The sequence below is a fragment of the Oncorhynchus gorbuscha genome, linkage group LG02 (genome assembly GCF_021184085.1).
Source record: "Oncorhynchus gorbuscha isolate QuinsamMale2020 ecotype Even-year linkage group LG02, OgorEven_v1.0, whole genome shotgun sequence".
In the NCBI taxonomy this organism is placed as follows: Eukaryota; Metazoa; Chordata; class Actinopteri; order Salmoniformes; family Salmonidae; genus Oncorhynchus; species Oncorhynchus gorbuscha.
The window spans coordinates 103,449,697-103,475,607 of NC_060174.1; the positions used below are offsets into that span (position 1 = coordinate 103,449,697).

At 46.6% G+C, this 25,911-nt stretch overlaps 1 protein-coding gene across 1 annotated transcript in view; it reads right to left on the minus strand.

The window, feature by feature from the left end:
* The window catches only part of LOC124014556 (glutamate receptor 1-like), a 124,157-nt gene that overhangs the window by 9,868 nt on the left and 88,378 nt on the right, over nucleotides 1-25,911 (minus strand). Inside the window, exons 9-13 of the mRNA XM_046329697.1 lie at nucleotides 23,960-24,070; nucleotides 19,175-19,381; nucleotides 16,182-16,687; nucleotides 3,130-3,328; nucleotides 2,740-2,987 (exon numbers count right to left, since the gene is read on the minus strand). Of these exons, the coding sequence (XP_046185653.1) occupies nucleotides 2,740-2,987; nucleotides 3,130-3,328; nucleotides 16,182-16,687; nucleotides 19,175-19,381; nucleotides 23,960-24,070 (1,271 nt within the window). The remainder of the gene's footprint in view (nucleotides 1-2,739; nucleotides 2,988-3,129; nucleotides 3,329-16,181; nucleotides 16,688-19,174; nucleotides 19,382-23,959; nucleotides 24,071-25,911) is intronic.

Sequence of the window (25,911 nt, forward strand, 5' to 3'; positions counted from 1 at the left end):
ATGTGATACGGTGTGGCAGAAGGCTAAATAACAAAAAGGAGGTACTGCTATCAGAATAATTCATACAAAATTCATACAAAAATAAGGCTACTAATAATGTGCCTGCCACTGTAAAATTAAAAAAATTTGTTTCTAGTTCTGTATATAAAAATAATACTTCATGGCTAAACCATGACAGATTTTACCAAGCAAGACCAAGGATTCTAGGTAGGAGAACTATATAAATATCAGAACATGTCTTGGATTGGTTGCATGGGCATGTTATTTCAGTTAAAAACTCAAATAAGTAGCTCCCTGGATAAGGACAAGGCATAAACAGCCACTTGTCGATTCACTTTGCAATACTCAGTTTTTCGTCAGATATTCATTGGGATATGTTTGTGGTCAGGTGAGCACTATCCAAGGCATTACTGATATTGGGCATTGTGCTCCATTATCTTCCCCCTTTGCTGTTGCTGGTCCATTATGGACAACCCTCTCATAACTAACATGGTGGAAGGTTCTGCTGTACAGTAGTCTGATGGAAACATTATGTCAGCATGAACCTCAGCAAGCTACAGTCTTTCTCAGTAAAACCCCGGAATTCTTTCTCTATTCAGAGAGAACGAAAGAGTTCCGTCTAATGGAGTGCCTAATGGATGAGTTAAATAAATCCACATCCTCTATTAGGATTTTAGTAGCATTTGTCTTTGAGAGCGGCAGTTTTCTTGTGATGCGACTGACAAAATAAAGTGATGTGACGATGATGCGGGGAAAACACGTCAGGAATAAAAACAGGAAGGAAAAAGATTATTATTATTATTTTTCAACAGGTATAGAAGGCAAGACAAGGGTGGGATGTAATGGTATGCCACATCAGATACACAGCAATGAAGGACTCTTAAGTCCATTTCTGTTTCATAAACATTATGGAGAACTGATCACAGTTTACAACTTTATGATAGCAGAAAAGGCTGTTGGCCCGAAAATGATGTTCCAACATATTTAGAACTGATGGTTAAGAATGTTTTTCTCCAGATCATCAAAACCTTAAACTCATATAGAATAGTATGTATCTGATGTGGCACAGTTGTTACAGCTCATACAGCAGTCATTTCAACATCATTTTCTACTTTCAACATACACAAACTATCATTAAAGTGCAAATATAGGCTAGTACACTGTGGCATGGGGATCACTGTTTGGTTTAAAGACCTTTTAGACGGTTATTTTTTAAGAGCTGATTTTATACAACTTTAGAGAATGAACCGTAGAATAGGGAAAAATCAATCGTATACACATACATCTGTAAAAACACCAATTCACAGAATTAGCTCAATAACTTTGGAATGTGTGTAATTTGAACCCACAGCCACAGTGTGAAACTACAATTAGTCTCAGAGTATGTACGAGTCCGTCAAAGCCCAGGCTGAACCAGCCATCACACTTGATATTGAGTGTAACTTAAAAAGCCTTTGTGAAACACCACTCTTTCTGTCACCTTGATAAAGATATTGGTAGACTAATAAACTAGGTAAACAACGTGAGTGGTCGATCAAAAAGGCTGCTGGGTGTGATTGATAAAGCCTATGTGCTTTGTGAATGGGGCCTGCAGCCCAGTAATATGAGGACAATAACATCTGATTGAACACAGGTGCATTAAAAGTGATGAAACAGATGAGTTCCTAAACGTGAATCTTGCAAAAAAAAAATGTTTTTACTGAGTGCCTTTACCCTGAAATAACTTGTAAAATATTGGTTCATAATTGGTTTTTGGTACTAAAATAAAATTGCAATTAAATCACAGAAGATGTACAGAAAAGGTAATAACTAACACCTAGGATTCTAATTCAAGTGCTATTTCTTGGGAAAATGCCGTTTTGAGATTTACTGCCAAAGTGCACAACTCTAGAAGTTCTGAGATAAAAAAATATGCAGGTAATAACATCAGGGTGCATTTTAAAGTTAATTTAATTAAATAGCTTTCATTTATTATCTATCAAGACTGAATTTACATTTTCGTAACAGTTATTACCCCCAGTTTTCTTAGTTATTCCAAGGAGCAAGACATTACAAAATGGTATTATAACCAGTGTCTGTCTGAAGAAAGTAAAGGCCTGAACAGTCATGATTCCAATATGATGTTGATGATACTTTATGGACTGAGTTGAGACTGTGGGGGGGGGGGGACACACATGTTCTAGACGTCTGGTGAGAGTGGTTACAAATCAGCAGTAGAGAATAGTTCAATGAGTCTCAATGAGACTTTATCTCTTTATCTCGTAATGAGACTTTATCTCTTTATCTCGTAATGAGACTGTATCTCTTTATCTCTCAATGAGACTTTATCTCTTTATCTCGTAATGAGACTGTATCTCTTTATCTCTCAATGAGACTTTATCTCTTTATCTCGTAATGAGACTGTATCTCTTTATCTCTCAATGAGACTTTATCTCTTTATCACGTAATGAGACTTTATCTCTTTATCTCGTAATGAGACTTTCTCTCTTTGTCTCGTAATGACAGAATAACAGAATAAAATGTGCATAATTTGCCCAAAGATTGTAAATTGATATATAACATCATGCTACATTTATTAAAGAAATAGTCTCTTCACTAATGATTATTTACTTGACAAAAGTTGGATAATTTGCAACTGTAACCTCCCTCACCTCAAGGGTGCATTTGGCATTCACATGTAAAACATAACAGGTGTGGTCGATCGTCATGGTGACGTGACCAGCCTACACACTGTAATACCTTAGTGCCGATCCCTTGGGCGTGGCCACTCCGTAACCCTTGGAGTCCAGGTTCCCTCCCACCTTCATGGTGTCACAGGGTTTCCTCTGCTCGATGTACTCGTTCATGGTGGACTCCAGCAGGTAGGCGTACCTCCCTTTGGACTTCCTGACCCGCACCACGCCCTCATCTGTGGTCTTCACGAACACTGACGGGTCGGCAGACTTCATGTAGGACCACATCTTCTCAAATACGGCTATTTTCGATCTCTAAGGTGCAAAAACAATAGTGGGTAAAATACTGTATGTAGATGCTCTATGAGAAATGTAACCGCCTCGTCAAAAACTACATGGAGCCACTTCATGGCAGTTGATGCTTTTTCATGACAGTTGATGACATCTAGAGCTTTACCCTGAAGAACTCTTTGGTGGAGCCTCCGTCTAGAGTACCGTAGGCGATCTCCGTCTGCTTGGCCAGGTCCTCTGCACTCTCTATGGGCGACACCATCCTCTCCACGGTGAGGAAGGCAGCCAGGTTGGCCGTGTAGGACGAGATGATGATGAGGGTGAAGAACCACCACACTCCCCCTACAATGCGACCAGAGAGGGACCTAAGAGAGAAGAGAGAGAGGAGTCTCTAACAAACATTGCCATCTCAGATAGAAGCAAAGGAAAGTGGACGTGTTGAGTGAGGGAAGTGATAAATCAATGGTTCAAGAGTAACACCAATCGTTTCTTGGCACACAATGGTACATTGCTTTCTGTTGACACTATACAGATAATCACTCAATCACTTGGATAATCACTCCGTTTCTCACAATGCCACAGGTATAGAGACGTGTATTAATTGCTTTTCCTTGTTTGATTGATTGTGAGTGTTGTACAACAACAACAACAAAATTAAACAAAATAAGCTGTTCACACAAACATACACTATACTATGTGAAAAAATAAGCCCCCACAAAAATATTTGCGATCAAACCATTGCGATAATTGTACCTTCAAAAGACCTGACCCCATTCCTGGCCTAAATGCTCTGCTACAAATGTATCCTGAACTACAGCAGAGACAGTTGCTGCAACACGTCTGCTCCGAAGATCACAGCGGCGCTACAAAACAGAGATCACATTTCTGAAAACAGAAACACACATGGTTGGATTGTCCTTTGTAGGCTGCATCCCACCCAATTAGTATGAAACAATCCTCTTGATTTCAGTCTGAGCAGACGTAAACAAACATGACAGTTGTGTGGGCTGACGGGGAAAGACAGATTGATCTGTAGAAAATGGCGTTCAGCGTTGTAGGATCTCTGAGTGCAAGTGCAGATTTCTCAAAGTCGACACTCCTCTTTTGGAAGCAGCAAAGCACCAACTAAAGCAGAGGAATTGTGTGGAGAAAAAAAACAATTGCTTTAAAAATAGCAAATTGTTGTTCTGTGTTGTTTTATGCAAAACAGAGGATAAGCTGGCTCCAGTATTTGGATTTGCAAATTCAGGGAGAAGAACGTCCTCACCCACAGACCTGTTTCCAAATTCAGAAACCGTTCCTCTTTGGAAGATTCGCTGAACAAAACCTCCTTTTATTGCCCTGAATCCCTTGTACACAATGCAGCTCACACACTAAAAGAGAAGTTAAAAGCAGCGAGAACAGAGTGAGCCCAAGACTAGGGGTTGTAGGGTAGCATGTGAAAATGCTACTGGAAACTACTGCAAAAAGAAAGCAGAAAAACAATAAGCCCTTCTAACTTCAATGCATTGACAGCTTGCAGGCACAGAGATCTTTTGAAGTCTCCGCACTAGCCAGCCAACAAGCTGATCTCCAGAGAAACAGCCTGCCAATAGTTTAAGCCACCAAGAACTGGACAGGGGATTCTCTAGGTCCAACCCACCACAACGAGATGGGATAAAAACACCCGATGGTCGTACAGTTACACCTCCAGCACGTTGGCAGCAGGAAATGACACTAAAACGGCCATTCATCTCTTTCAATGCAAACTAACTGGTAAACAGGGTTGAAACTAATGTGGATAATAATTATAACACTAATTATAATTACAAATAAGAGGTAATGAGGTTACGATACATTTTAAAATGACAAAACATTTCCCAAGTGTGTGCTAGAGCAAACACATAAAAACACACACGCACACACACACACGCACACACACACAAATACACACGCACACACACACAAATACACACGCACACACGCACAGAAATACACACGCACACACACACACACACGCACGCACGCACACACAAATACACACGCACACACGCACAAACACACACACGCATGCGCACACACACACAAATACACACGCACACACACACACACAAATACACACGCATGCGCACACACACACAAATACACACGCACACACACACATAAAAACACACACGCACACACACACACGCACACGCACGCACACACACCCGCACAAACACACACACGCACACGCACACATACACAAATACACACGCACACGCACACACGCACAGAAATACACACGCACGCACACACACGCACGCACACACACACAAATACACACACACACAATACTCCGTCATGGTGAACTGTCCTCTCCAAATATTTGAGCTCATCAGAGGGAGGCTCTGTCCGTAGGTCTGTCAGCCATGTCTGGGCCGGGTAACGAGTCTCCAGAGACGCTGCCAAAGTCCAAAACTTGCATTCTGTCAGTCTGTATTGTTTGAACAGAACACCGCAACGGCAGCAACACAGTTCAGATGTGACGCTGATCTCTATTGTTGACAGAACCGTTGTTAAACACTGTTAAGCATGTCATAATACTGAGGGTTTCTGGGTCACCTCTGTACAGGGAAAGGGCTGTGAGGCCCGCAGGGTTGGGTTTGTGTGATTGGCTGTTTGTGTGTGTACTGTATGTACTGTTAAAGGAGTAGAATGTGTGAGAGTGTGTAAATGGGATGGCTGGGCGGTGTGTTTGCGGAGTGTGTGTGTGTGTTGTGTTTAACAATAGAATTGAAGTGACAGGCTGTGCCTGGGGCAGGAAGAGGAGCGTCTGGTCACACTAAGAGAGAGGTCTGACCCGTACACCACCACGTCTCACTGCAGACACACAGGCAAAGGGGACTGTTCCAGGTTATACACTGACCCTTCCCCACTGTGTGCACACATACGTACTGTACATATGAACACACAAATACCTTTCTCTCCTTAAATTGATACAATATATAAAACAAAGTTATATGGACACCACTTAAAATTAGTGGATTCAGCTGTTTCAGCCACATACATTGCTGACAGGTGCATAAAATTGAGCACACAGCCATTCAACTTCCATAAATAAACATTGGCATGGTTCGGGCTAGTTCCCTTAGTTCCAGTGAAATCTTAACGCTACAGCATACAATGATATTCTCGACGATTCTGTGCTTCCAACTTTGCGGCAACAGTTTGGGGTAGGCCCTTTCCAGTTTCAGCAGGACAATGCCCCCCGTGCACAAAACGAGGTTCATACAGAAATGGTTTGTCGAGATCGGTGTGGAAGAACTTGACTGGCCTGCACAGAGCCCTGACCTCAACCCCACCAAACACCTTGGGGATGAATTGGAACGCTGACTGAGAGCCAGGCCTAATCGCCCAACATCAGTGCCTGACCTCACTAATGCTCTTGTGGCTGAATGGAAGCAAGTTCCCGCAGCAACGTTCCAACATCTTGTGGAAAGCATTCCCAGAGGAGTGGAGGCTGTTACAGCAGCAAATGGAGGACCAACTCCATATTAATGTCTGTGATTTTAGAACGAGATGTTCGACAAGCAGGGGTCCACATACCTATTGGTCGTGTAGTGTATCTCCCTGGCAAATTATTCAAAACTAATCTTAACCCTTTCTCATCGATCTTCATAAACCTCTGTATGACATACGTAAGTATGAGATATTGCGTCCAGTAAATGACTTTAATGAGCTGTGAAAAGTTACAATAACATTAGTGATGCAGCACACATTCCTCCAGTGGTGAAAGTGGAGCGTATGAGGCTGAGAGTGAGATCCCCCTCAGGGCAAAAACGCAGTAGCAAACACACATCCAAGCAGACAGAAGCGTCTATCTTCGTTGTGCAGAGTCTAGCAGTACCAGGGAGGCATCAGTCTGCTGTACAGCAGGAGTGGTATGGAGGGAGAAAGGCATGGAGGGAGGCATGGAGGGAAGGATGGAGGGAGGTATGGAGGGAGGTATGGAGGGAAGGATGGAGGGAGGTATGGAGGGAAGGATGGAGGGAGGTATGGATGGAGTCATGGAGGGAGGCATGGAGGGAGGGAGGTATGGAGGGAAGGATGGATGGAGGGAAGGATGGAGGGAGGCGTGGAGGGAGGGAGGTATGGAGCTACTGGAGGTATGGAGCTACTGGAGGTATGGAGGGAGGCATGGAGGGAGGGATGGAGGTATGGAAGAAGGCATGGAAGGAGGTATGGAGGGAGGGAGGCATGGAGGGAGGTATGGAGGGAGGGAGGGAGGCATGGAGGGAGGGAGGTATAGAGGTAGGTATGGGGAGGCATGGAGGGAGGCATTGAGGGAGGGAGGTATAGAGGGAGATATGGAGGGAGGTATGGAGGGAGGCATGGAGGGAGGCATGGAGGGAGGCATGGAGGGAGGTATGGAGGGAGGCATGGAGGGAGGCATGGAGGGAGGCATTGAGGGAGGGAGGTATAGAGGGAGATATGGAGGGAGGTATGGAGGGAGGCATGGAGGGAGTTATGGAGGGAGGCATGGAGGGAGTTATGGAGGGAGGCATGGAGGGAGGTATGGAGGGAGGGAGGTATGGAGGGAAGGATGGAGGGAAGGATGGAGGGAGGCATGGAGGGAGGTATGGAGGAGGGCATGGAGGGAAGGAGATATGGAGGGAGGCATGGAGGGAGGTATGGAGGAGGGCATGGAGGGAGGGAGGTATGGAGGGAGGCGTGGAGGGAGGGAGGGAGGGAGGCATGGAGGGAGGGAGGTATAGAGGTAGGTATGGAGGGAGGCATGGAGGGAGGCATTGAGGGAGGGAGGTATAGAGGGAGATATGGAGGGAGGTATGGAGGGAGGCATGGAGGGAGGCATGGAGGGAGGCATGGAGGGAGGTATGGAGGGAGGCATGGAGGGAGGCATGGAGGGAGGCATTGAGGGAGGGAGGTATAGAGGGAGATATGGAGGGAGGTATGGAGGGAGGCATGGAGGGAGTTATGGAGGGAGGCATGGAGGGAGTTATGGAGGGAGGCATGGAGGGAGGTATGGAGGGAGGGAGGTATGGAGGGAAGGATGGAGGGAAGGATGGAGGGAGGCATGGAGGGAGGTATGGAGGAGGGCATGGAGGGAAGGAGATATGGAGGGAGGCATGGAGGGAGGTATGGAGGAGGGCATGGAGGGAGGGAGGTATGGAGGGAGGCGTGGAGGGAGGGAGGTATGGAGCTACTGGAGGTATGGAGGGAGGCATGGAGGGAGGGAGGGATGGAGGTATGGAAGAAGGCATGGAAGGAGGTATGGAGGGAGGAATGGAGGGAGGGAGGCATGGAGGGAGGTATGGAGGGAGGGAGGGAGGCATGGAGGGAGGGAGGTATAGAGATATAGGTATGGAGGGAGGCATGGAGGGAGGCATTGAGGGAGGGAGGTATATAGGGAGATATGGAGGGAGGTATGGAGGGAGGCATGGAGGGAGTTATGGAGGGAGGCATGGAGGGAGTTATGGAGGGAGGCATGGAGGGAGGTATGGAGGGAGGGAGGTATGGAGGGAAGGATGGAGGGAAGGATGGAGGGAGGCATGGAGAGAGGTATGGAGGAGGGCATGGAGGGAAGGAGATATGGAGGGAGGCATGGAGGGAGGTATGGAGGAGGGCATGGAGGGAGGGAGGTATGGAGGGAGGCGTGGAGGGAGGGAGGTATGGAGCTACTGGAGGTATGGAGGGAGGCATGGAGGGAGGGAGGGATGGAGGTATGGAAGAAGGCATGGAAGGAGGTATGGAGGGAGGAATGGAGGGAGGGAGGCATGGAGGGAGGTATGGAGGGAGGGAGGGAGGCATGGAGGGAGGGAGGTATAGAGATATAGGTATGGAGGGAGGCATGGAGGGAGGCATGGAGGGAGGCAGGTATAGAGGGAGGTATAGAGGGAGATATGGAGGGAGGCATGGAGGGAGTTATGGAGGGAGGCATGGAGGGAGTTATGGAGGGAGGCATGGAGGGAGGTATGGAGGGAGGGAGGTATGGAGGGAAGGATGGAGGGAAGGATGGAGGGAGGCATGGAGAGAGGTATGGAGGAGGGCATGGAGGGAAGGAGATATGGAGGGAGGCATGGAGGGAGGTATGGAGGAGGGCATGGAGGGAGGGAGGTATGGAGGGAGGCGTGGAGGGAGGGAGGTATGGAGCTACTGGAGGTATGGAGGGAGGCATGGAGGGAGGGAGGGATGGAGGTATGGAAGAAGGCATGGAAGGAGGTATGGAGGGAGGAATGGAGGGAGGGAGGCATGGAGGGAGGTATGGAGGGAGGGAGGGAGGCATGGAGGGAGGGAGGTATAGAGATATAGGTATGGAGGGAGGCATGGAGGGAGGCATGGAGGGAGGCATTGAGGGAGGGAGGTATAGAGGGAGATATGGAGGGAGGTATGGAGGGAGGCATGGAGGGAGGCATGGAGGATGGTATGGAGGGAGGCATGGAGGGAGTTATGGAGGGAGTTAGGGAGGGAGGCATGGAGGGAGTTATGGAGGGAGGCATGGAGGGAGGTATGGAGCTACTAGAGGGAAGGAGGGAGGCATGGAGGGAGGTATGGAGTTACTAGAGGGAAGGAGGGAGGCATGGAGGGAGGTATGGAGTTACTAGAGGGAAGGAGGGAGACATGGAGGGAGGTATGGAGCTACTAGAGGGAAGGAGGGAGGCATGGAGGGAGGGAGGTATAGAGGTAGGTATGGAGGGAGGCATGGAGGGAGGCATGGAGGGAGGCATTGAGGGAGGGAGTTATAGAGGGAGATATGGAGGGAGGTATGGAGGGAGGCATGGAGGGTGGTATGGAGGGAGGCATGGAGGGAGTTATGGAGGGAGTTAGGGAGGGAGGCATGGAGGGAGTTATGGAGGGAGTTAGGGAGGGAGGTATGGAGGGAGTTATGGAGGGAGGCATGGAGGGAGGTATGGAGCTACTAGAGGGAAGGAGGGAGGCATGGAGGGAGGTATGGAGTTACTAGAGGGAAGGAGGGAGGCATGGAGGGAGGTATGGAGCTACTAGAGGGAAGGAGGGAGACATGGAGGGAGGTATGGAGCTACTAGAGGGAAGGAGGGAGGCATGGAGGGAGGCATGGAGGGAGGTATGGAGCTACTAGAGGGAAGGAGGGAGGCATGGAGGGAGGTATGGAGTTACTAGAGGGAAGGAGGGAGGCATGGAGGGAGGTATGGAGCTACTAGAGGGAAGGAGGGAGGCATGGAGGGAGGTATGGAGCTACTAGAGGGAAGGAGGGAGGCATGGAGGGAGGTATGGAGTTACTAGAGGGAAGGAGGGAGGCATGGAGGGAGGTATGGAGCTACTAGAGGGAAGGAGGGAGGCATGGAGGGAGGTATGGAGCTACTAGAGGGAAGGAGGGAGGTGATATTGACACTTTCTCACTGCCTTGATCACGCCAGCCGTCAGTAAAACCCTATTTCGTATTTCATTGTCTCTGTGAATGTGAGGGAATCCCATCGGCTTTGCACCGTGGAGAACAGAAAGGTTAAAGAAAGGTTAATGACTTAAATGTAAAGAGATACTTTGGTATTTTGGCAACGAGGCACTTTATCTACCTCCCCAGAGTTAGATGATCTCGTGGACACCATGTTTATGTTTCTGGGTGCCCGTTTGAAAAACGTTGCTAACTGCCAGTCTGTGAGGCTAATCATTTCTAATAACAATAAGATAATGACATATAATCTGTAATAAGTGTGCACTTAAGATGGCACACGGACATTTACCTCAGAAGTTAAACTCAGGCATCTAGTGGCTTCTGTGAGTTGCGACACGACGAGCCCTTCTCTGAGTGGCAGTGGTGACATTTCCAGAGATCAGACGCATGCTATCATTAATAAATAGCTGCGGTCTGCCCACAAAGCTGCTCCTTCCATCTCCCATGGCTCTTGTTCTTCAAAGTTATGTTTCGATCTGGTTGTTTGGAGATTATCATCAACATGGCAGGCCTCCCAGTTACTGAATTATTTGACAAATAGCATCCTGCCAAACGCAGCTGGCCGGCAGGTTCTTTAAACTGTTCTTTCCTCAGAGCTGATATCGATATATGACATTTGAGCTGTTTTACTGCAGGTCAGCTCACTGAACACACCAGTGTGAGAAGCAATTTGACCTTTCTATTCATATTGACCTTCAGGTGATCTTTCATAGTGCCACCTATCCACCTAGTGTGTCACACCCTGATCTTAGAGAGCCGTTTTATTTCTCTATTTGGTTTGGTGAGGATGTGATGTGGGGTGGGCATTCTATGTTTTGTTTTTCTATGATTTTGTATTTCTATGGTTCTCAATCAGGGACAGCTGTCTGTCGTTGTCTCTGATTGGGAACCATACTTAGGTAGCCCTTTTTCCCTCCTTTCTTTGTGGGAAGTTCACTTTGTTTGTGGCACGTAGCCCGTAAGATTCACGGTTGTTATGTATTGTTTATTGTTTTTGTCTGCGTCATTTCTAAATAAAAAGGAATATGTACGCTCACCACGCTGCGCTTTGGTCTACTTCATTCGACGGCCGTGACATAGTGTCACCTTTCTGCTCCAAATTAGACTCCCTCAGAGATGCAGTACCCTCACCGCACACACTTTCACAATGCTGAAGAAGCTACCCGAATATACTGTAGATTCTCGCAATACTGAATGAAGAAGGCACATGACTAAATACTCAGTTTATTAGGTACAACACGCCATTCACGAAAATAGTTTGCTCCTACAGACAGTGAGTCACGTAGCTGTGGCTTGCCATACAAATCAGGCAGACAGGCATCGAGGCATTCAGTTACTGTTCAATTGAATGTTAGAATGGGCAGAACGAGTAGCCTAATCATATATATATATATGCCATTTAGCAGACGCTTTTATCCAAAGCGACTTAAAGCGACTTACAGTATGGGTGGTCCCGGGGATTGAACCCACTACCCTGGCGTTACAAGCGCCATGCTCTACCAACTGAGCTACAGAAGGTCCTGAATCGACTTTGAAGGTGGTATGATCGTCAGTGTCAGGCGGTTCCAGTATCTCAATGGTACCGATTGGTGGAGGTGGTGTAATGGTGTGGGGAATGTTTTCCTGGCAAGGTCCCTTGATGACAATTGAGCAACGTTTCCATGCCCTGAAAAACGCAGGCTGTTCTGGAGGCAAAGGGGAGGTCTGACCCAGTATTTAATAAAGTGAATGTAGATTCCCACAAGACTCCTCAAAATAGAGTAGAGAGGTGTTCTTATAAAAGCCATCCTGCGTATCAAATCAAATCAAATGTATTTCTAAAGCCCTTCTTACATCAGCTGATATCTCAAAGTGCTGTACAGAAACCCAGCCTAAAACCCCAAACAGCAAGCAATACAGGTGTAGAAGCACGGTGGGTAGGAGGCTAGGAGGCTAGGCTGCAAGTATTACCTAGTGTGATGCATGACTGATTACAATTTTTCTCAATTGCTAAAACACTAAAACCCATTGGCTGAACAAAGTTCTCAGTTGCCTGGACTCATTTAGCTAATTATGCAGTCTGTTGTCAATACCTTAAACCATTTCACATGGTAAAACACAATTTGCAGATCTCACTTAGACTTTTCAGCAAAACTCTAAACACATTCTCATTCTCATAACACATTCTGCACCCTATTGCACATGTCATCCATACTGGTAAACACAAGTAAACACAAGTAGCAACAATCAAATACAAATAGAGAACATATGTCATTGATTGAACACAACCACTCAAAATGGATTTAACCTGTTTCAAATGATGCGACACAACCAATATAAGCCAGTTCAGAGAGCAAACAGGTTGTTGAAGGTGGGATGGAGAAAGTCTGAGAATGTATACTGTAGTACAGTGCATTGTAGGCTGTATACTGCACAATGGACAAATTGTATGGCCCTGAACATTGTGCTTTCCATTTATTAACAGTACTGACTGCTCAATAGAGTTTGACTGGTTGCAGGTTCATATCAACAAAGAACAAGAATTACAGTATCACAGAGACAAAGGACAAGTTTGTGAGATGCAGGGTACAGTACTGTACAAATAGGGGTACAAGGAGGAGGAAGAACAGAAAACAAAATTGCAAAGAGCAAAGCAGGGTAGTAATTTCTGATCATCGTTGAGCTACTATGATAGAACATGTTTTCGCTCATCAAAAGACAATGACGGAAAAATATGAATATTTCTTTAGATTAAAAATGTACTTCTCCCTGAGAATTGTATGTTTTGAACAATGTGTTTTCTATTTTTCGGTGTAATGTTTACTGACTGCTTGAGAGTGTATATCATTTTGATAACTTTGTTTATGATTTGAGAGCAGTGTTTGATTTTGAACACAGGTAAAACTGCAAGAGGAGTCAGAGGTTATGTAAATAGTGCTTGAAGATGAGGTTTTGTGTTGAATGTTTTCAGGAAATGGAGCAAGGTTTCAGAAATGGTGTTATAGCAATTGAGAAAAACTGTAAGAGAGTCACTATGTGTTTGAGACATGAATGTAACTCATCTGTGCTCTGGCCTCATGGGTAAAGAGGTCCTTATCCCACTGAGTTTCTCCATTACTGTATATCCCCATGAGGTAGCAGGGAAGTGAATCACCACTATTTGTCAGGTCTCCCCTCCTCTATTTGTCAGGTCTCCCCTCCTTTGACAGCCTGGGAGACGAAGTCAAATCACCAGTCTGTCAAGAGGCTTAGACCATGAAACCCAAATGATTCACACAGGAGAGAGAGAGAGAGAGAGAGAGAGAGAGAGAGAGAGAGAGAGAGAGAGAGAGAGAGAGAGAGAGAGAGAGAGAGAGAGAGAGACTGCTCCCAAGTCAACTGAGGAGAGGGGAGACTGATGTTTTAAAGCAGAAAACTGAAGAGAAGACCAGCGAAGGGAAGATAGAAGATCAATGTCTTCGTAATGATTTCATTAAGAGAAATCAACCATCTGCAGTTCACGACTGTGCCTCGTTGGTCAGTATAGGGGGACAGAGAAATGGGGGAGGAAAATAAGCTTTTACAGTACAAACTAAGACAAAGTAAGACTTGGATCGTCCTTGGAATGGCCAGCGTTAAAGGTTTCTTCTCCTGAAGCTTAGAAATTCTGTCTGGGTTAAATTGGATGCATCTATGACCGAGAAAACAACATCTGTCACAGGCAGCTTTCTGCAAATGTAATCTAATTTGGGCCCATTAGGCAGCTTTCTGCAAATGTAATGTAATTTGAACTCATTAGTTCCCTCAAAGCAGAAGGATACACATGTCCACCTAAATGTCAGGCAGTGACTGAGGAGCCAGCAATTAGAGCAAGCCAAACGCCCAGGGGCCTTACTTTATAATGAGGAGGAGGAGGAGGAGGAGGAGGCAGTGGAAATGGAGGAATGTCACCAGATTGACCTGAACTAATGATCTGGTAATGAATCCCACATGACTTTATGAAGGAATAAATTGATAATATAATAATATACAATAATAATAATAATAATAATATATAATATACACCGTACAGTATGGTTAGCTGGAAACAAAGGGGCAGGCTTGGGTCAGGCTAGGCAGGCAGGCAGGGAGGGAGGGAGGGGCGCAGGACATAGGTTATGGTTAGCTGGAAACAAAGGGGCAGGCGTGGGTCAGGCTAGGCAGGCAGGCAGGGAGGGAGGGAGGGGCGCAGGACATAGGTTATGGTTAGCTGGAAACAAAGGGGCAGGCTTGGGTCAGGCTAGGCAGGCAGGCAGGGAGGGGCGCAGGACATAGGTTATGGTTAGCTGGAAACAAAGGGGCAGGCGTGGGTCAGGCTAGGCAGGCAGGCAGGGAGGGAGGGAGGGGCGGGACATAGGTTATGGTTAGCTGGAAACAAAGGGGCAGGCGTGGGTCAGGCTAGGCAGGCAGGCAGGGAGGGAGGGAGGGGCGCAGGACATAGGTTATGGTTAGCTGGAAACAAAGGGGCAGGCGTGGGTCAGGCTAGGCAGGCAGGCAGGGAGGGAGGGAGGGGCGCAGGACATAGGTTATGGTTAGCTGGAAACAAAGGGGCAGGCGTGGGTCAGGCTAGGCAGGCAGGCAGGACATAGGTTAGGGAGGGAGGGGGCAGGCAGGACATAGGTTATGGTTAGCTGGAAACAAAGGGGCAGGCGTGGGTCAGGCTAGGCAGGCAGGCAGGGAGGGGCGCAGGACATAGGTTATGGTTAGCTGGAAACAAAGGGGCAGGCGTGGGTCAGGCTAGGCAGGCAGGCAGGCAGGGAGGGGCGCAGGACATAGGTTATGGTTAGCTGGAAACAAAGGGGCAGGCGTGGGTCAGGCTAGGCAGGCAGGCAGAGAGGGGCGCAGGACATAGGTTATGGTTAGCTGGAAACAAAGGGGCAGGCGTGGGTCAGGCTAGGCAGGCAGGCAGGGAGGGAGGGAGGGGCACAGGACATAGGTTATGGTTAGCTGGAAACAAAGGGGCAGGGCATTGTGATAATGATTATGGTACTCCTGCCATGTGGCAAGAGAGCAGTGAATAAGGCCACACATAGATCTGCAGTACATACAACCAAAGCAGTTGCAATCCAATATATCTGAAAATATATTTTCTTTCAACGAGATCCAGGAGGCACAATGTAAAGTTATCCATCCGAAAGGGTTCTTTTCCCGTTAACTCACAGGAAGGAAGGAATCCTGTAAGAACCATAACTGAATCTGAATCCATCTAATTTCTCCAATTCTTCTTTTGAATTTGACATGTCTATTCACCAATAATCAACATGAAAAATAAACCCTCTTTCGTGTGCCAAAAATACCCTTATCTTAGGGAGTATCTTTGTCTCTCTTCTTTGAGAAGCTTCTGCTGATGTCCACGTCTGCCCTGATAAGAGCACAACTACACGCACCTCCAACAGCAGCCTGGACTGGACCCTGGGGCTGGGCTTGGACCTAGGGAACGCCATACAAGGGTCTGGCCTGCACCCCATGACTGCTGTCTTGGGTTGTGATAAGAACACAGGCTCCTTAAGGTCCAGTCCAGTCATACTGTCAGTCAGTCTGTCAGTTTGCTCTTGTTTTGTTCTGATCTGTTCTGATCTAATCTGATCTGATCTGTTCTGTTCTTTTCTGCTGTTCTGATCTGTTATTTTCTGATATGTTCTGATGTCTTCCGATCTGATCTGTTCTGTTCGGCAGGATGCCTCTGTATCCTTTCTGCTGAGGACTCATCTTCCATGTCTTCACCGTGGGGAGACTTTTATAGTGTGAAAGGATGTTGTTAGTGGAAACACTACAGGTAACAGTGGGGGGTCGAAAAAAGGTTTGCCTACCTTGGCGAGATGTCACAGCCCTGCTGCATGAAGGCGCCCAGCGAGAACCACAAGCTGTTGAATATCCCAAACTCATTGGTGTGCCCCTCACTCTGGCTCTGGCCCTGTCCTTGGCCCTGGTTTTGGCCCGGTTGGGACTGGGACTGGCCCTGTCCTTGGCCCTGGTTTTGGGACTGGGACTGTCCTGGCTCTCTCCTGGGACTGAACGACTGCTGTCTCTGCTGCTGCTCTTGGCCCTCCTCTCCCTCTGAGTCGCCCCCCTGCCACTCGTACGGGCTGAAGCGGCTGACCAGGAAGAGAACCACGCTCACACCGATGTAGGCAAACACGATGCACATCCAGATCTCGTAGGCCAGTGGGTCGAGGAAGGAGAAGACTCCAGGTTTTGACTTGGTGGGCTTCTTGATCATGATGGAGATGCCCAGGGACATGAAGGGCTTGGAGAAGTCGATCACCTCCTCTCTCACCAGGGTGATGGTCAACGGGGCTACTGCTACATCTGCTTTCTAGGAGTCAAGGAGAGAATTACGTGTTCATCTATGTAGCTTTCCCTCAATGTATCATTCACCAACATTATCCCTACACTCAGAAATCCATGTCTGTATTTGTGCTTCAAACATTATCCCTACACTCAGAAATCCATGTCTGTATTTGTGCTTCAAACATTATCCCTACACTCAGAAATCCATGTCTGTATTTGTCCTTCAAACATTATCCCTACACTCAGAAATCCATGTCTGTATTTGTCCTTCAAACATTATCCCTACACTCAGAAATCCACGTCTGTATTTGTGCTTCAAACATTATCCCTACACTCAGAAATCCACGTCTGTATTTGTGCTTCAAACATTATCCCTACACTCAGAAATCCATGTCTGTATTTGTCCTTCAAACATTATCCCTACACTCAGAAATCCACGTCTGTATTTGTGCTTCAAACATTATCCCTACACTCAGAAATCCACGTCTGTATTTGTGCTTCAAACATTATCCCTACACTCAGAAATCCACGTCTGTATTTGTGCTTCAAACATTATCCCTACACTCAGAAATCCATGTCTGTATTTGTCCTTCAAACATTATCCCTACACTCAGAAATCCATGTCTGTATTTGTGCTTCAAACATTATCCCTACACTCAGAAATCCACGTCTGTATTTGTCCTTCAAACATTATCCCTACACTCAGAAATCCATGTCTGTATTCGTCCTTCCAGCCACAAAGACTTCAAGTGGATATGACAAAAGCATTTCCTTAAAGGGACAATCAGCAATTGCAGCAATAACAAAGCATTTCCCCTGCTTTGGTAAAAAGCTGAGGGATGTGGCTAAAGAAACCATGGCTCCTGAGTGGCATGGCACTGCATCTCAGTGCTCGAAGGCTGTATCACAACCAGCTGTGATTGGGAGTCCCATAGGAGTCCCATAGGTAGGCGCACAATTGGCCCAGCGTCGTCCAGGTTTGGCTGGTGTAGGCAGTCACTGTAAATAAGAAATTGTTCTTAACTGACTTGCCTAGTTAAATAAAGAAAAAAATTAATGTAACCATTTTCAATTCATAGACAGAGCTATCGATTCAAGGACTTACCATCCACGACACCAAATGATAGTTTTAGCCATATCCTGAAGCTATATGGTGTCTGTTTACATTGACTTTGTTTATAATAATGGAGTAAAACAAGCTTATATTTTGGGTTCTGATGGGTTACAAAAGTTGAACTAAGCTCATGAGGCATCAATAAGCAATTTTATTCAAGAATCAATGGGTCCGTTAAAAATAAATAAAAATGGATGTAACAACTCCAGATTGCCCCTTTAAGGTGATGTGAAGGAATGTAAATCACAAGGATTAGCATACGGCTCAGTAATAGTAAACTCTGTTCCCATAAGACAAGTTTCTAAAATCACTCTCCAGCTAACATAAACACTGAGCTTTTTCAAGCTGAATAATAATGAATCCCTTTCAAGAAATATTAGGCTTACAACACTGAGAGAAAAAAATAAAACCCCCTCCAAGCGAGACTTGATTTGGTTGAGTCCACCCAGCACCTCTTTCATTGTAAGGACAGAACAAATATTCTACTGTACCCTAGACCAAACTAGGAGCGTATCTTTCATCTCAACTTCCTGAGGGCAGAGAAATAGTGTTTTGACATGATTCACATGAACAATGGAAGATATGAGAAGTGACAGTTCTGTTAGGGACGTTTCAATAACAGCCTTCCTGGAATACAAATCCAGATACCGTACTGTTCTCAATCTGTTGCCTGTTGCCCAATTCTTTGGTTACCAGACAACAGCTTTTGACTTCTTGTCACACTATCACTTCAACATTGGCAGCCTATCAAGGCCCATCTGAATTGTGTTTTGACATTGAGGAAGCTGCTGGATATGTCAAGTGAGAGGTATAGACCTTTGTCCGAATATATATCTTATTATGTTATGTTTGGATTAAGGCTTAACGTCGTGTCTGTATGAATATTGAATCTTGAATATTGACTGGGGGAAAAGGCTAGAGTGAAGGTTGAGATAAAAGATGGTGTGTACTTGGAAAACTACATGCTAGTCTAAAAGAAATGTGAAATAATGTCAAGATGCTTTTTATAGCGAAGATGAAGTTTATAAATTGCCTGGCTGGGCTGATGAGACAGTGGATTGCACAGTCAGATGGAACAGAGTAAATAGGCATTTTAACCTCATAGATTTAGCTGATGGTAACTTGTGGAATAGACACCGGCTGGAATGCGGTTCTAACCAATCAGCATTCAGGATTAGACCCACCCGTTGTATAAACGACAGATACTGTACCACATCTGCAACATTTTGGTTACTGCTACTACAGTATATAAACCGAAAGTGGTTGCATTCCAAATGTGTCCTTGCTATTGGACTAATTCCATGGACAGCTGTGTTGACTGAGACTGTACAATTAACACATTTCTCCTCTCTCAGAGCCTAGTGAGTTGCCCAGTGTGTTCATGAGATGGTTACTAACCCCATAAACGAGCTCGCCCACCATCCCGTTCCACATCTTGGACTCAGCGTCTCTGGCTCCGTACTTTCCATCCCCTACGATCTCCAGTTTATAAGTATAGCCCACATGCTTGGCGATCTCGGCAGCCAGCTCCACACAATAGCCCTCATACTTATCGTTCCCCACCAGCTGCTCATGATTTTTCTTCAGCATCACATATGGAGATTCCTAGGAAACATGAAGGACAACATTGATGTTTGTTTTTCATGGTTTCCTTCACTCTGCACACATTCACCATTCATTTTTCACACATTTTTAAAAAGGACATTTATAAAGCTTTCCTTGTCCAGCTTTCTCTGGGACAATGTACTCTAGGGGTTCCCAGGGACTTTCCTTGTCCAGCTTTCTCTGGGACAATGTACTCTAGGGGTTCCCAGGGACTTTCCATGTCCAGCTTTCTCTGGGACAATGTACTCTAGGGGTTCCCAGGGACTTTCCATGTCCAGCTTTCTCTGGGACAATGTACTCTAGGGGTTCCCAGGGACTTTCCATGTCCAGCTTTCTCTGGGACAATGTACTCTAGGGGTTCCCAGAGACTTTCCATGTCCAGATTTCTCTGGGACAATGTACTCTAGGGGTTCCCAGGGACTTGCATTGTCCAGCTTTTTCTGGGACAATGTACTCTAGGGGTTCCCAGGGACTTTCCATGTCTAGCTTTCTCTGGGCCAATGTACTCTAGGGGTTCCCAGAGACTTTCCATGTCCAGATTTCTCTGGGACAATGTACTCTAGGGGTTCCCAGGGACTTGCATTGTCCAGCTTTTTCTGGGACAATGTACTCTAGGGGTTCCCAGGGACTTTCCATGTCCAGCTTCTCTGGGACAATGTACTCTAGGGGTTCCCAGGGACTTTCCTTGTCCAGATTTCTCTGGGACAATGTACTCTAGGGGTTCCCAGGGACTTGCATTGTCCAGCTTTCTCTGGGACAATGTACTCTAGGGGTTCCCAGAGACTTTCCATGTCCAGCTTTCTCTGGGACAATGTACTCTAGGGGTTCCCAGAGACTTTCCATGTCCAGATTTCTCTGGGACAATGTACTCTAGGGGTTCCCAGGGACTTGCATTGTCCAGCTTTCTCTGGGACAATGTACTCTAGGGGTTCCCAGAGACTTTCCATGTCTAGCTTTCTCTGGGCCAATGTACTCTAGGGGTTCCCAGGGACTTGCATTGTCCAGCTTTCTCTGGGACAATGTACTCTAGGGGTTCCCAGGGACTTTCCATGTCTAGCTTTCTCTGGGACAATGTACTCTAGGGGTTCCCAGGGACTTGCATTGTCCAGCTTTCTCTGGGACAATGTACTCTAGGGGTTCCCAGAGACTTTCCATGTCCAGATTTCTCTGGGACAATGTACTCTAGGGGTTCCCAGGGACTTGCATTGTCCAGCTTTTTCTGGGACAATGTACTCTAGGGGTTCCCAGGGACTTTCCATGTCTAGCTTTCTGTGGGCCAATGTACTCTAGGGGTTCCCAGGGACTTTCCATGTCCAGCTTTCTCTGGGACAATGTACTCTAGGGGTTCCCAGAGACTTTCCATGTCCAGATTTCTCTGGGACAATGTACTCTAGGGGTTCCCAGGGACTTGCATTGTCCAGCTTTCTCTGGGACAATGTACTCTAGGGGTTCCCAGAGACTTTCCATGTCCAGATTTCTCTGGGACAATGTACTCTAGGGGTTCCCAGGGACTTGCATTGTCCAGCTTTCTCTGGGACAATGTACTCTAGGGGTTCCCAGAGACTTTCCATGTCCAGATTTCTCTGGGACAATGTACTCTAGGGGTTCCCAGGGACTTGCATTGTCCAGCTTTTTCTGGGACAATGTACTCTAGGGGTTCCCAGGGACTTTCCATGTCTAGCTTTCTCTGGGACAATGTACTCTAGGGGTTCCCAGGGACTTTCCATGTCCAGCTTTCTCTGGGCCAATGTACTCTAGGGGTTCCCAGGGACTTTCCATGTCCAGCTTTCTCTGGGACAATGTACTCTAGGGGTTCCCAGGGACTTGCATTGTCCAGCTTTCTCTGGGACAATGTACTCTAGGGGTTCCCAGGGACTTTCTATGTCCAGATTTCTCTGGGACAATGTACTCTAGGGGTTCCCAGGGACTTGCATTGTCCAGCTTTCTCTGGGACAATGTACTCTAGGGGTTCCCAGGCACTTTCCATGTCCAGCTTTCTCTGGGACAATGTACTCTAGGGTTTCCAGGGACTTTCCATGTCCAGCTTTCTCTGGGCCAATGTACTCTAGGGGTTCCCAGGCACTTTCCATGTCCAGCTTTCTCTGGGACAATGTACTCTAGGGTTTCCCAGGGACTTTCCATGTCCAGCTTTCTCTGGGCCAATGTACTCTAGGGGTTCCCAGGGACTTTCCATGTCCAGCTTTCTCTGGGACAATGTACTCTAGGGTTTCCCAGGGACTTTCCATGTCCAGCTTTCTCTGGGCCAATGTACTCTCGGGGTTCCCAGGGACTTTGAGGGGTAGAAAAAGTATTGATTTGAGGGGTAGAAAAAGTACATACCGTAGGTATGTCACAATTGTTTACACTAATCTAATCTTACACTAATCACAATTGTTTACACTAATGTAAAACGACGTAAAAATCTGTGATGCTTTGGGCTAGAAACAAGTGATAAAATACCAGAGGGAAAAAGTCCCTTGGATGCATATGGGAATACATTTGGTTTGTCTTTATGATATTCGGAAGCTGAGCTACGCATTTCTAAAGTTGAGGAGTCAAAGAAATCTGACTTTGCTTGGAAAGTATACTGATACTCCGTCGCTATCAATTGATCTAATCACTTTCTGTAAAAGAGAGTAATATAATTAAATTGAGGATTCATATAAATGACCATAATAAAACATATTTGGTAGCAGAATAACATTTGGGAAGGCATTTGTGACATTTTTCAAACGTTATAAAGGGGGCCCTGGATAAAAAACGTGTACATGGTACGGTATAATACATGAACGTGTTTACAAACATGGGGCTTCACATCAATTTCTGTCAATTGCTTTGTGTATACGAAGGGGCCTTCAAATGACATTATTCATAGCGAGGAAGTGGCTACCCCCGGGGATCTGGACACAATCTCACACCTTCTCCTCAGTGTCGGGTGACTCAGATCTGATGGGCAAGCAGCATTCCTGCTATTTCTGACTGGCCAGGCCAGGATGACTGTAAAGGGGCTGTGTGGAGCTCTGGGTCTACCCTCCAGGTAAAGCAGAACAGAGCTGCTGTGAAAGCAGCCCTCATGGCCAGGCCACAGGTGAACACACATAGAGTACAATCGGGAAATAGTGGGGCTGAAATAGTTTCACAAGGACAGTATTTCAGAGTTCAGATTTAGCCAGAAGCATTTTAAGACACACAAGGGCTCTCTCTCCCTCTCCCTCTCTCTCCCCATCCCTTACTCTCTCCCTCCCCATCCCTTACTCTCTCTCTCTCCCCAACCCTTACTCTCTCCCTCCCCATCCCTTACTCTCCCCCTCTCTCTCTCTCTCTCTCTCCCTCCCCATCCCTTACTCTCCCTCTCTCTCTCTCCCTCTCTCTCTCTCCCTCCCCATCCCTTACTCTCCCTCTCCCCAACCCTTACTCTCTCCCTCCCCATCCCTTACTCTCTCCCTCCCCATCCCTTACTCTCTCCCTCCCCATCCCTTACTCTCCCTCCCCATCCCTTACTCTCCCTCCCCATCCCTTACTCTCCCTCTCTCTCTCCCTCCCCATCCCTTACTCTCTCTCTCTCTCTCTCTCTCTCCCTCCCCATCCCTTACTCTCCCTCTCTCTCTCCTCCCCATCCCTTACTCTCCCTTTCTCTCTCTCCCCAACCCTTACTCTCTCTCTCCCCATCCCTTACTCTCCCTCTCTCTCTCTCTCTCTCTCTCTCTCTCTCTCTCTCTCTCTCTCTCTCTCTCTCTCCCCATCCATTACTCTCTCCCTCCCCATCCCTTACTCTCCCTCTCTCTCTCTCTCTCTCCCCCCCATCCCTTACTCTCCCTCTCTCTCTCTCCCTCCCCATCCCTTACTCTCCCTCACTCTCTCTCTCTCTCTCTCTCTCTCTCTCTCCCTCCCCATCCCTTACTCTCCCTCTCTCTCCCCATCCCTTACTCTCCCTCTCTCTCTCTCCCTCCCCATCCCTTACTCTCCCTCTCTCTCTCTCTCTCTCTCTCTCTCTCTCTCTCTCTCTCTCTCTCTCTCTCTCTCTCTCTCCTCTCTCTCTCTCCCTCCCCATCCCTTACTCTCCCTCTCTCTCCCCATGCCTTACTCTCTCCCTCTCCCTCTCTTGCGCTCTCCCTCTCTCTCTCTTTTTCGCTCACTCTCCCCTTCCCTCCCTCATGTAGATGACTTGACCCACTGGTAATGATAGCCCATTTTAGGGATTGCTTAGATGGGTGAATGTGCTGTACGAAATATAAACCCTGCCGTGTGGCTATGAAAAGTTCAAATAAATTCACTGTCCAATTTTTTCTGGGATGGTTGCCACTCATTTCTATCCCTGTGTGAATCCAGCCTAAAAATCCCTATTTTCCAGTATAGTCATATCAAACACAGCCTCAAAATATTGTCCTTTTTTCCTCAGTGAAACCCATTATCAGCATCCAAACATTGAGCCTATCAGTTAAGCTAGAAGAAGAAGAATTACTTAATTTATCACAGTGAATTATTGTAATGTTTGTTTATGTATCAATTAATCCCATAAGGCAACTGCCGATTTGACACGAAAATAAAATGTAATTCATTCATTCTAGTCGGACTCACAAGGATACTGGTCACTATGTAGGTCCTGTTTTGCAGTCCGAAGAACTCTTCAACCACCGGCGTGTACACCGCTGTGTGCACATAGTTCTGATTCTCGTTCCAGTAGCCCACCTACAGTCAGAAAGAGTTACAGTCTATCAACACACACAGACGAGGAAATCATACACTTCTATTTACAGTGTAAGACATATTAATATCACTGGCGTTATGAAGCACAATTAGTCTACACACACGTAGCGTGGGCATAAGAACACTGTCCATATCAGATTTAGCATATCGTTTATGAGGGCCCTGAATATTTATGAACAGCTTTGCCTGATGTTCTTTGTGGTTGGGCTATCTCATCAATTGATGTGATGTATTTAGGTGAGTGGACACCTGGGGCGATTGATTTTGTGAGTTGTGCTTTGTGTCCGCTTCCATACCCTATAAGTGTATCTTTTTTTTATGACTAGTCTGTATACAGGTAGACCAGAAAAGCCACATCCCTGATTGACAGATGAGTGGCAACCCTGATTACAACCACCTGCTACCCATCTGCTGTTCCCTACAAATGCTGTTTTGAATTACCGAAAGCTGTACCTAAACAATAAAGAAGGCTGTAAAGACGAAACTATCCCTGACGCAGTGAAAAACAAATGTTGAATGATGAAGTAAGGTTTATGCAATATATGTTTTGATTGCAAACCCATTACACCTCTTTGTTTGGGTATAAGAACATCCATTAACTCATATAGCTAATCCCCTAGCTAGTCCTTACGCTATACTCAGTGATAACCAACACCTCCTACCATACGTCAGGGTCAGCTTATCTCACTCTCAGGTTGTAAGACTGTGTCGGTGATAACATTAAAGAGAGTCATCTTTATGCACAAATACCTTGCATGCCAAATGATACGAGGAATTTGCTCCAAATACAGTATGCAAGATCACTGAGTACTATAGCCAATGAGCTGCTGGTTCACTGAGTACTATAGCCAATGAGCTGCTGGCAAAAAAAGAAACATCCTCTCACTGTCAACTGCATTTATTTTCAGCAAACTTAACATGTGTAAATATTTGTATGAACATAACAAGATTCAACAACTGAGACATAAACTGAACATGTTCCACAGACGTGTGAGCAACAGAAATTGAATAATGTGTCCCTGAACAAAGGGGGGGGGGGTCAAATTCAAAAGTAACAGTCAGTATCTGGTGTGGCCACCAGCTGCATTAAGTACTGCAGTGCATCTCCTCCTCATGGACTGCATCAGATTTGCCAGTTCTTGCTGTGAGATGTTACCCCACTCTTCGACCAAGACAACTGCAAGTTCCCGGACATTTCTGGGTTGAATGGGCCTAGCCCTCACCCTCCGATCCAACAGGTCCCAGACGTGCTCAATGGGATTGAGATCTGGGCTAGTCGCTGACCATGGCAGAACACTGACATTCCTGTCTTGCAGAAAATCATACACAGAACGTGCAGTATGGCTGGTGGCATTGTCATGCTGGAGGGTCATGTCAGGATGAGCAAGATTTGAGATTCCCTGCAATGACAGCAAGCTCAGTCCGATGATGCTGGGACACACCGCCCCAGACCATGATGGACCCTCCACCTCCACCCTCCATCGATCCCGTTCCAGAGTACAGGCCTCGGTGTAACGCTCATTCCTTCGGTCCTGTCTGGTCCAGTAATGGTGGGTTTGTACCCATAGGCGACGTTGTTGTCCGTGATGTCAGGTGAGGACCTGTCTTACAACAGGCCTACAAGTCCTCAGTCCAGCTTCTCTCAGCCTATTGCGGACAGTCTGAGCACTGATGGAGGGATTGTGCGTTTCTGGTGTAACTCGGGCAGTTGTTGTTGTCATCTCGTACCTGTCCCCCAGGTGTGATGTTGTTCCACGTGGTTTCCTACTGCGAGGACGATCAGCTGTCCGTCCTGTCTACCTGTAGCACTGTCTTAGGCATCT